The sequence below is a fragment of the Eptesicus fuscus genome, chromosome 1, assembly GCF_027574615.1.
Source record: "Eptesicus fuscus isolate TK198812 chromosome 1, DD_ASM_mEF_20220401, whole genome shotgun sequence".
In the NCBI taxonomy this organism is placed as follows: Eukaryota; Metazoa; Chordata; class Mammalia; order Chiroptera; family Vespertilionidae; genus Eptesicus; species Eptesicus fuscus.
In genome coordinates, this window is record NC_072473.1 from 1,165,123 (window position 1) to 1,177,180 (window position 12,058).

Below are 12,058 nucleotides of genomic sequence, written 5' to 3' on the forward strand. Positions count from 1 at the left end.
GGAAGAAGAGGGAAGAAGGAAGAACGAGGAAGTAGAAGGAAGAAGGAAGAAGGAAGAAGGAGGAAGAAGGAAGAAGGAAGAAGAAGAAGAAATAAGGGCAAAGACGGCCCGTTGGGTCGAATGGCTTCCATCCACCCGCGCACACACACACGCACACGCACACGCACACGCACACAGGCCGTGACACCTTCGTTAAATAACAGAAATGCGCACCGTGATCGCGCCGACGATAAGGAAGACGGGGAAAGGTCTGAACACACGATCCCGGGCAGCAAAACCGCACGGACAGCGTGTTCCCGTGGACGGAGGACCCGTATCCTCTGTCAGACACACGCAAACCTGGGCATCTGCCCAGCACACGGGAGAGGGAGACGTCCCCAGGCATACACGCCATCTACACGCATACACACACACTCACACCAAGCAGACCGTCCAAAGACACTCTCCACACGTCCGTTCCTGTGCTATGTCTCTTTGTTCCTGATTTTTCAAATTATATTTTATTGATTTTTTTACAGAGAGGAAGGGAGAGGGAGAGAGAGAAACATCGATGATGAGAGAGAAACATCCATCAGCCGCCTCCTGCACACGCCCCCCACCTGGGGATGTGCCCACAACCCAGGTCCGTGCCCTTGACCGGGAATCGAACCCGGGACCCTTCCGTCCGCAGGCCGACGCGCTATCCACTGAGCCACACCGGCCAGGGCTTCTCTTTTTTATAAGTCGACGTCACCCCCCCCTTCAAGACGAACGAATTCGTCAGAAACGACTCTTTCTTTTTCCTTTCTTTTTTCTTCTTTTTTTAATTCACACCTAAGGAAATTTTTCCATTGATTTTTTTTTTTTTAAAAGGGACTTGGAAGAGAGAGAAACATCGATGTGAGAGAGAGAGAGAGAGAGACCCGTCGATGGGTTGCCTCCTGCACGCGCCCCGACCAGGGCCTGGGCCGGGGAGGGAGGCGCCTGCCATGGAGGTCCGTGAATCGAACCCACGACCCTTTGGTCCGCAGGCGGGCGCTCTATCCACTGAATGGAGAGCATCAGCCATCGATTCACTGTAAAAACCGTCCATCAGATCGATATCCTGCTCTCCTATCCACGTTCCTCTCTCTCTCTCTCTCCTCCACCTCCCCCTTCCTCTCTCTCTGAAAAACCAATAAAAAAAAAGTCTGGCCTGGGCTGGTGTGGCTCAGTGGGTAGGGCGTCAGCCTGCGGACTGGAGGGTCCCGGGTTCGATTCCCCGTTCAGCTCGACGGCGGGGGAGCCGAAACGTTCTAGACACAAAAACACGTCGGCTGCGGGGCTGACCTCTGGGCGTGGACGGCGAGAAGGGGACGCGTCGTTATCTTCTCGCTGGAAATATTTTTTGCATATCTGGCCGAGGCGAACAGCAGCGATCGAGATAATGCCCATTGCATCCCCCGGCCGGCGTGGCGTGGCTCCGTGGCTGAGCGTCGGCCTAGGAACCAGGAGGTCCCGGGTTCGATTCCCAGGTCCAGGGCACACGCCCGGGGTTGCGGGCTCCATCCCCAGCCGGGGGCGTGCAGGAGGCGGCCGATCCATGATTCTCTCTCCTCATGGATGTTTCTCTCTCTCTCTCTCTCTCCCTCTCCCTTCCTCTCTGACATCCATAAAAATATATATTTTTATTAAAAATTAATGAAAATAAATAAAATGCAAGCCTTGCCTTCTGGTTTCAAGACCTCACTTGACCAGACAGATGTCAGGATGTAGGATGTTAGCGACATTTGCTGCACCAAGAGCTAAAAATGCACAGAAGGTGATTTAAAAAAAAAAAAAAATGCACCCATCATCCTTTTAGGGCTTTGTTCCGAAGACAACAGATTCCTGAGGAATAAAGTTTTTTTATTTATATTTTTTGATGAATCCTCACCCGAGGATCTTTTTCCATTGATTTTTAGAGAGAGGATGGAAGAGAGAGGGCGAGGCAGAGAGAAGCATCGATGTGAGAGAGAGAGAGACACATCGACGGGTTGTCTCCTGCACTTGCCCCCGACCGGGGCCCCGGGCCGGGGAGGAGCCTGCCACCGAGGTCCGTGCCCTCGAGCGGGAGTCGAACCCGGGACCCTCTGGTCCGCAGGCCGACGCTCTATCCGCTGGGCCACACCGGCCAGGGCCCGAGGGAGAAATTGGAAAGCTAAACATCACCGGCTCCGCGTCCTGAGCGCATGCACGTGGCCGTATGGTGTCTGACCTATAGTCTTTCACGCCTACACACACACACACACACGCACACGCACACGCACGCACACGCGTGTGCACGCACACACCATCTGTGCTTGTGCCCAAGCACGTTCTGTTCGAACTTATCAAGTGGAGTCCGTGAGGAAACAGCGAGAGATCCACCCCGTAGGACCCCACGGCGCTGCAGGATTCCAGTTGCTTCAGGAACACGCAAGGCCCACGCGTGTCCACCGCCGTCCGACCCCCTTAGGTACATGCGGGCGGGGGACCCCGGGGTCCAGTCCCCCGTCTCATCCGGAAGGCGGCCCTTCGAGACGGCGTGGACCGACCGCGCTTTCCCGGGCGGTCTCCACTCTTCCCGTATCTGGTGGGGAACGGGACACACAGGATTGGGTGAGTTTCCAGATAAATGGGCAAAACTGTGTGATAATCCTATAGCATGAAAGCCTGATAGGCTAAGTGACCGGGCGTCCGGTCGTCCGTTCAACCAATCACAGCGTAATAGGCTAATGATATGCTAAGGCCGCTCAACCGCTCGCTATGACGTGCACTGACCACCAGGGGGCAGACGCTCCGACCGGTAGGTGAGCTTGCTGCTGGGGTACGGCCGATCGGGACTGAGCGAGACGGGCCGGACACGCCCTGGAGCCCTCCCGCGGTCCCTCCCCAGCTGGCCAACCTCCCATGTCCCTCCCCGGCCCCGATCGTGCACCGGTGGGGTCCCGCGGCCTGGCCTGCGCCCTCTCGCCACCCGGGACCCCTCGGGGGATGTCGGAGAGCCGGTTTCGGCCCGATCCCGCAGGCCAGGCCGAGGGACCCCACTGGTGCATGGATTCGTGCCCCGGGCCCCTAGTAAAAATATATTATTGGCCGAAACTGGTGTGGCTCAGTGGACAGAGCGTCAGCCTGCGGGCTGAAAGGTCCCGGGTTCGATTCCTGGTCGAGGGCATGGACCTTGGTTGCGGGCACATCCCCAGTGGGGGGCGTGCAGGAGGCAGCTGATGGATGTTTCTCTATCATCGATGTTTCTAGCTCTCTATCCCTCTCTCTTCCTCTCTGTAAAAAATCAATAAATATATTAAAAAATAAAAATATATATATATATATATATTATTGGATGAGCATGAAGAAGATAAAATTCAGCCCCACCCAGATTTGCTTGGTGTTTAGAGCTACAGCCCTGACACCGAAGGGTCCTGGGTTCGATCCCGGTCAAGGGCATGGACCTGGGTTGCAGGTCCCATTCCAGGCCCTGGGTTGGGGTGCGTGCAGGAGGCCACCATGGACCGGCCGCCTCCTGCACGCCCCCCACTGGGGATGGAGCCCGAATCCCGGGCCTGTGCCCTTGACCGGGAATCGAACCCGGGACCCTTCAGCCCGCAGGCCGGCGCTCTATCCGCTGAGCCGCACCGGCTGGGGCCTGGCTGTGTGTTTTTTTTTTTTTTTTTTTTCCTGGAATCACGACCTGAGCAGACGTACCTGCCCGGAGGCCGGCGCCTCAGAAGTTCTTGAAGGGCTCCAGGTCCTGGGGGGACGCGGGCGGCGCCGTGCTCCAGTCGCTGTCGGGGTACGCCTCGAAGTTGGAGGTGTCGCCCTCGCCCCGCACCTTGGGCACGATCGGGGGCTGGGGGGGGGGTGGCCAAGAGAAGGGGCGCGGTGAGAAGGAGAGGGTGAGGCCGGGAGGGCGGGTGGGGGCGGGGGAGGCGGTCAAGCTGGGACCTTGTGTGCGTCTGGGCCTCACCCGTGGACGCCGACGACGGGGGGGGGGGGGGGGGGCCCCGGGCCCGGGGGGGGGCGTGGGGCGGGCTGGAGGCGGTCACGGGGGTTAAGGAGGGGCCGCGTGTCATACGTTCAACGAGAAAGGATGATTTGGAGAAAATAACAAGAAATGATCAAATGAAAAGGGAAAAGCAATAAATTTAAAAAATAAAGGAAGATACGGAGGGGGGGAGTCTGGGTGATTGGGCCCCGTCCACACCTGTGACTTTTGGCAGCTCATGCACATGGGAGTGTGGGCGGGGCTGACCCCAGGGTGTGGGCGGGGCTGACCCCAGAGTGTGGGCGGGGCTGACCCCAGGGTGTGGGCGGGGCTGAGCCAAGGGTGTGGGCGGGGCTGACCCCAGAGTGTGGGCGGGGCTGACCCCAGAGTGTGGGCGGGGCTGACCCCAGGGTGTGGGCGGGGCTGAGCCTAAAATGTGGGCGGGGCTGACCTCAGGGTGTGGGCGGGGCTGAGCCTTAAATGTGGGCGGGGCTGACCCCGGAGTGTGGGCGGGGCTGACCCCAGGGTGTGGGCTGGGCTGAGCCTAAAATGTGGGCGGGGCTGACCCCGGTGTGTGGGGGGGGCTGACCCCGGTGTGTGGGCGGGGCTGACCCCAGAGTGTGGGCGGGGCTGAGCCTAAAATGTGGGTGGGGCTGACCCCAGGGTGTGGGTGGGGCTGACCCCACAGTGTGGGCGGGGCTGAGCCTAAAATGTGGGCGGGGCTGACTCCAGAGTGTGGGCGGGGCTGACCCCAGAGTGTGGGCGGGGCTGACTCCAGGGTGTGGGCGGGGCTGACCACACAGTGAGGGCGGGGCTGACCCCTGGGTATGGGCGGTGCTGACCCCAGAGTGTGGGTGGGGCTGACCCCAGAGTGTGGGCGGGGATGACCCGAGTGTGGGCGGGGCTGACCCCAGAGTGTGGGCGGGGCTGACCCCAGGGTGTGGGCGGGGCTGACCCCAGGGTGTGGGCGGGGCTGACCCCAGAGTGTGGGCGGGGCTGACCCCTGAGTGTGGGCGGGGCTGACCCCTGAGTGTGGGCGGGGCTGACCCCTGAGTGTGGGCGGGGCTGACCCCTGAGTGTGGGCGGGGCTGACCCCTGAGTGTGGGCGGGGCTGACCCCAGGGTGTGGGAGGGGCTGACCCTAAAATGTGGGCGGGGCTGACCCAGAGTGTGGGTGAGGCTGACCCCAGGGTGTGGGCGGGGCTGACCACACAGTGAGGGCGGGGCTGACCCCTGGGTATGGGCGGGGCTGACCCCAGAGTGTGGGCGGGGCTGACCACACAGTGAGGGCGGGGCTGACCCCTGGGTATGGGCGGGGCTGACCCCAGAGTGTGGGCGGGGCTGACCACACAGTGAGGGCGGGGCTGACCCCTGGGTATGGGCGGGGCTGACCCCAGAGTGTGGGCGGGGCTGACTCCAGGGTGTGGGCGGGGCTGACCCCAGGGTGTAGGCAGGGCTGACCCCAGAGTGTGGGTGGGGCTGACCCCAGGGTGTAGGCAGGGCTGACCCCAGAGTGTGGGCAGGGCTGACCCCAGGGTGTGGGTGGGGCTGACCCCAGAGTGTGGGCGGGGCTGACCCCAGCGTGTGGGCGGGGCTGACCCCAGAGTGTGGGCGGGGCTGACCCCAGAGTGTGGGCGGGGCTGACCCCAGAGTGTGGGCGGGGCTGACCCAGGAGTGTGGGCGGGGCTGACCCCAGGGTGTGGACTGGACTGACCCCAGACTGTGGGTGGGGCTGACCCCAGAGTGAGGGCGGGGCTGACCCCAGAGTGTGGGCGGGGCTGACCCCAGAGTGTGGGCGGGGCTGACCTCAGAGTGTGGGCGGGGCTGACCCTTAAATGTGGGCAGGGCTGACCCCAGAGTGTCGGTGGGGCTGACCCCAGGGTGTGGGCGGAGCTGACCCCAGAGTGAGGGTGGGGCTGACCCCAGAGTGAGGGCGGGGCTGACCCCAGAGTGTGGGTGGGGCTGACCCCAGGGTGTGGGCGGGGCTGACCCCAGGGTGTGGGCGGGGCTGACCCCAGGGTGAGGGCGGGGCTGACCCCAGAGTGAGGGCGGGGCTGACCCCAGAGTGTGGGCGGGGCTGACCCCAGAGTGTGGGCGGGGCTGAGCCTAAAATGTGGGTGGGGCTGACCCCAGAGTGTGGGCGGGGCTGACCCCAGGGTGTGGGCGGGGCTGACCCCAGGGTGTGGGCGGGGCTGACCCCAGAGTGTGGGCGGGGCTGACCCCAGGGTGTGGGCGGGGCTGAGCCTAAAATGTGGGCGGGGCTGACCCCAGAGTGTGGGCGGGGCTGACCCCAGAGTGTGGGCGGGGCTGACCCCAGAGTGTGGGCGGGGCTGACCCCAGGGTGTGGGCGGGGCTGACCCCAGGGTGTGGGCGGGGCTGACCCAGAGTGTGGGCGGGGCTGACCCCAGGGTGTGGGCGGGGCTGACCCCAGAGTGTGGGCGGGGCTGACCCCAGGGTGTGGGCGGGGCTGACCCCAGGGTGTGGGCGGGGCTGACCCCAGGGTGTGGGCGGAGCTGACCTCAGAGTGAGGGCAGGGCTGACCCCAGAGTGTGGGCGGGGCTGACCCCAGCGTGTGGGCGGGGCTGAGCCCAGTGTGTGGGCGGGGCTGACCCCAGAGTGTGGGCGGGGCTGACCCCAGGGTGTGGGCGGGGCTGACCCCAGGGTGTGGGCGGGGCTGACCTCAGAGTGTGGGCGGGGCTGACCGCATAGTGTGGGCGGGGCTGACCCCAGGGTGTGGGCGGAGCTGACCTCAGAGTGAGGGCAGGGCTGACCCCAGAGTGTGGGCGGAGCTGACCCCAGAGTGTGGGCGGGGCTGACCCCAGAGTGTGGGCGGGGCTGACCCCAGAGTGTGGGCGGGGCTAACCCCAGGATGTGGGCGGGGCTGACCCCAGGGTGTGGGCGGGGCTGACCCCAGAGTGTGGGCGGGGCTGACCCCAGAGTGTGGGCGGGGCTGACCCCAGAGTGTGGGCGGGGCTGACCCCAGGGTGTGGGCGGGGCTGACCCCAGGGTGAGGGCGGGGCTGACCCCAGAGTGTGGCCCGATACACAGCGTGTGGTCCCAGAGCGACGGAGAAAGGGAGCCGGGTCCCCCAAAGCCCCCGGCAGACACCCCGCCTCCGTCCTCCCACCCGTCCGTCTGCCCCTCTCGCCCCCCGATATCCACGGAGCGGCCCCCGCGGCGGCGTGGGGACGGGGTGAGCAGTGAGCGGGCCGCCCCGCCCGTGCGGACCCGGCGCGTCCCGGGGTCGGGGACGTGTGCGGCTTCCAGCCGGGACGCCGAGGGCAGGGGCGCCGCGCGGACGCCGGCTGTACCTTGAGCTTCCTCTGGGGGACGGCGTCCCAGTCCACCAGGCGGAACCAGCGGTGCCGCTTCACGTCCTCGGCGCCGTTCTGTGAGGGAAACACGGCCATCAGGCACCGAACTCAACCGGACGGGAGAGAGCGTGTTCCCAACGTCCTGGCCGGCCGGGGTGGCTCAGGGGTTGAGTGTTGACCTATGAACCAGGAGGTCAGGGTTCGATTCCCGGTCAAGGGCACAGGCCCGGGTTGCGGGTTCGATCCCCAGTCGGGGGCGTGCAGGAGGCGGCCGGTCCGTGATTCTCTCTCATCACGGATGTTTCTCTCTCTCTCTCTCTCTTCCTCTCTGACATCAGTAAGGATGTGAAGTTGACTCTAAGGTCGCCCAAACTCTAGTACAGATCCTCAGGTATCATGATATCCAGACAGATGATAGTAGATTGATTGATAGATGATAGAAAGGTAGACAGATAGTAGGTTGATTAATAGATAGATGATACACAGTTGATAGTGAGATAGAGATGAAGGATGACTAGATTAAGGAATTGGGTGAGTGAGTGAATAGATAGATAGATGTTAGATGACAGATAGATGATAGTAGATTAATTGATAGATGATAGAAACATAGTAGATTGATTGATAGATGATAGCTAGATAGAGATGAGGGATGACTAGATAAGCAAATTGGGTGAGTGGGTGGATAGATAGATAGACAGATAGATAGATAGATGATAGACGTTAGATGACAGACAGATGATAGATAGATAGTAGACTGATTGATAGCTAGATGATACATAGAGATGAAGGATGACTAGATTAATGAATTGAATGGCTGGGTGAATAGATATATGGATGGATGGATAGATAGATAGATAGATAGATAGATAGATAGATAGATTATAGACGTTAGATGACAGACAGATGATAGATAGATAGTAGATTGAATGATAGCTAGATGATACATAGAGATGAAGGATGACTAGATTAATGAATTGAATGGCTGGGTGAATAGATATATAGATGGATGGATAGATAGATAGATAGATAGATAGATAGATAGATAGACGTTAGTTGACAGATAGATGATAGTAGATTGATTGATAGATGATAGAAAGGTAGACAGATAGTAGGTTGATTAATAGAGAGATGATACACAGTTGATAGCGAGATAGAGATGAAGGGTGACTAGATTAAGGAATTGGGTAAGTGGGTGAATAGATAGATAGATAGATAGATAGATAGATGTTAGATGACAGATAGATGATAGTAGATTAATTGATAGATAATAGAAACATAGTAGATTGATTGATAGATGATAGCTAGATAGAGATGAGGGATGACTAGATGAGCGAATTGGGTGAGTGGGTGGATAGATAGATAGACAGATGATAGATGTTAGATGACAGACAGATGATAGATAGATAGTAGATTGATTGATAGCTAGATGATACACAGAGATGAAGGATGACTAGATTAATGACTTGAATGGCTGGGTGAATAGATATATGGATGGATGGATAGATAGATAGATAGATAGATAGATAGATAGATAGATAGATGTTAGATAATAGACAGATGATAGTAGATTGATTGATAGATGATAGAAAGATAGATAGTAGGTTGATTAATAGAGAGATGATACATAGTTGATAGCTAGAGATGAAGGATGACTAGATTAACCAATTGGGTGAGTGGGCGAATAGACAGATAGATAGATAGATAGATAGATAGATAGATAGATAGATAGATGATAAATTTTAGATGGACAGATGATAGATAGTAGATTGATTGATAGATGATACATAGATGATAGACTGACAGAGATGAAGGATGACTAGATTAGTGAATTGGGTGAGTGGGTGAATAGATGAATGGATAGATAGATAGATAGACAGATAGATAGATAGATAGATAGATGTTAGATGACAGATAGATGATAGTAGATTAATTGATAGATAATAGAAACAGTAGATTGATAGATGATAGCTAGAGATGAAGGATGACTAGAGGAACAAATTGGGTGAGTTGGTGGATAGATAGATACATAGATAGACAGACAGACAGACAGATAGATGATAGATGTTAGATGACAGACAGATGATAGATAGATAGTAGACTAATTGATAGCTAGATGATACATAGAGATGAAGGATGACTAGATTAATGAATTGAATGGCTGGGTGAATAGATAGATGGATGGATAGATAAATAGATAGATAGATAGATAGGTAGATAGATAGATAGACAGATATATAGATATAGATGTTAGATGACAGATGATAGTAGATTGATTGATGATAGAAAGATAGATAGTAGGTTAATAGATAGATTATACATAGTTGATAGCTAGATAGAGATGAAGGATACCTAGATTAAGGAATTGGGTAAGTGGGTGAATAGATAGAGAGATAGATAGATAGATAGATAGATAGATAGATAGATATATGTTAGATGACAGATAGATGATAGTAGATTGATTGACAGATAATAGAAACACAGATAGCAGATTGATTGATAGCTGGTGATAGCTAGATGAACGAATTGGGTGAGTGGGTGAATAGATAGATAGATGTTAGATGACAGACATATAATAGATTGATAGCAGATTGATTGATAGAAAGACAGATAGATAGTAGATTGATTAATAGATAGATGATACATAGATGGTAGATAGAGAGGAATGATGACTAGATAGATGACTAAATTGGGTGGGTGAATAGATAGATAGATGTTAGATGACAGACAGATGATAGCAGATTGATTGATAGATCGATGATAGCTAGACAGAGATGAAGGATGACTTAGATTAACGAATTGGGTGAGTGGGTGAACACATAGGTAGATGGATGGATAGATAGATAGATAGATAGATAGATAGATAGACAGACAGACAGGTGATAGATACAGAGATGACAGATAACGAATCCCTTATCCATCACCGTTGAGTCATTTGCTTGTCCGGACCCAAGAGCAGACGGGTGTAGACCGAGGTGAATTTTGTGGACGCAGAATCCGAGATTTGAAATCTGGCCGCGGAGTCCACACACGCATCGTGCACCCGTGTTTCTCTCTCCACATGGAAATGTTCGGCGTCGAATGACGGGGACTCATCGTGAACACAAACCGCTTCACGCACACGGCCGCACACGGCCACACACGGTCACACACGGCCGCACACGGCCGCACACGGCCACACACGGCCACACACGGCCACACACGGCCGCACACGGCCGCACACGGCCGCACACGGTCACACACGGCCACACACGGCCGCACATGGTCACACACGGCCACACACGGTCACACACGGCCACACACGGTCACACACGGCCACACACGGCCACACACGGCCACACACGGCCGCACACGCTCACCTTCATGTTGCCCAGACGCCGCGTCCTGTCCACCACCAGCAGTTTCTTAATGAGGTCTCTGTTGGGGAAAAGGATAAAAAATAATTTAAAAAAAATGAACAGCCCGGCCGGCGTGGCTCCGTGGTTGAGCGTCGACCTAGGAACCAGGAGGTCACGGGTTCGATTCCCGGTCAAGGGCACATGCCCGGGTTGTGGGCTCCATCCCCAGTGGGGGGCGTGCAGGAGGCCGCTGGTCCATGATTCTCTCTCCTCATGGATGTTTCTCTCTCTCTCTCTCCCCCTCTCTCTTTCTCTCTGAAATCAATCCTATCTAATAAAGAGCTAATATGCAAATGGTCGTCACACCGTCACGTCTCAGACACTCAACGCTGGGGAGAGAGGAATGGGGACCAGCCAGGCTGCGGCCCGGGGGAGGGACAAGCCGCCCGCCCCGTGGTCCCGGGCACCAGTGTCTGCGGCCCGAGCGAATCCGCCTGCCCATGGTCCATAGTGGCTGTGGTCGGCCTGGGCGAAGCCGGTCCGGGTTCCGGGTGCCAGCGGATGGCCAGAGGGAGGGAATCCTGGGTCCTGGGTGCAGGGCGAGGCAGAGGTGGTTAGGGGCAAATAGGCAGGCAGGCAAGTGGTTAGGAGTGATCAGGCAGGCAGAGTGGTTAGGGGTGATCAGGCAGGCAGGCAGAGTGGTTAGGGGTGATCAGGCAGGCAGGCAAGTGGTTAGGGGCAATCAGACAGGCAGGCAGAGTGGTTAGGGGTGATCAGGCAGGCAGGCAAATGGTTAGGGGCAATCAGGCAGTCAGGCAAGTGGTTAGGGGTGATCAGGCAGGCAGAGTGGTTAGGGGCGATCAGGCAGGCAGAGTGGTTAGAGGCGATCAGGCAGGCAGAGTGGTTAGGGGCGATCAGGCAGGCAGGCAGAGTGGTTAGGGGTGATCAGGCAGGCAGAGTGGTTAGGGGTGATCAGGCAGGCAGGTGAGTGGTTAGGGGTGATCAAGCAGGCAGAGTGGTTAGGGGCGATCAGGCAGGCAGGCAGAGTGGTTAGGGGCGATCAGGCAGGCAGAGTGGTTAGGGGCGATCAGGCAGGCAGAGTGGTTAGGGGCGATCAGGCAGGCAGGCAGAGTGGTTAGGGGCGATCAGGCAGGCAGGCAGAGTGGTTAGGGGCGATCAGGCAGGCAGGCAGAGTGGTTAGGGGCGATCAGGCAGGCAGAGTGGTTAGGGGCGATCAGGCAGGCAGAGTGGTTAGGGGTGATCAGACAGGCAGGCAGAGTGGTTAGGGGTGATCAGGCAGGCAGGCAGAGTGGTTAGGGGCGATCAGGCAGGCAGAGTGGTTAGGGGCGATCAGGCAGGCAGGCAGAGTGGTTAGGGGCGATCAGGCAGGCAGAGTGGTTAGGGGTGATCAGGCAGGCAGGCAGAGTGGTTAGGGGTGATCAGGCA

At 57.1% G+C, this 12,058-nt stretch overlaps 1 protein-coding gene across 1 annotated transcript in view; it reads right to left on the minus strand.

Moving 5' to 3' along the window:
- Window positions 1-232: 232 nt before the first annotated feature.
- Window positions 233-12,058, minus strand: part of PRKX (protein kinase cAMP-dependent X-linked catalytic subunit) — a 49,958-nt gene continuing 38,132 nt past the window's right edge. Inside the window, exons 6-9 of the mRNA XM_054720268.1 lie at window positions 10,634-10,691; window positions 7,275-7,352; window positions 3,685-3,829; window positions 233-2,569 (exon numbers count right to left, since the gene is read on the minus strand). Coding sequence (XP_054576243.1) covers window positions 3,704-3,829; window positions 7,275-7,352; window positions 10,634-10,691 — 262 coding nt within the window. The 3' untranslated portion in view covers window positions 233-2,569; window positions 3,685-3,703. The remainder of the gene's footprint in view (window positions 2,570-3,684; window positions 3,830-7,274; window positions 7,353-10,633; window positions 10,692-12,058) is intronic.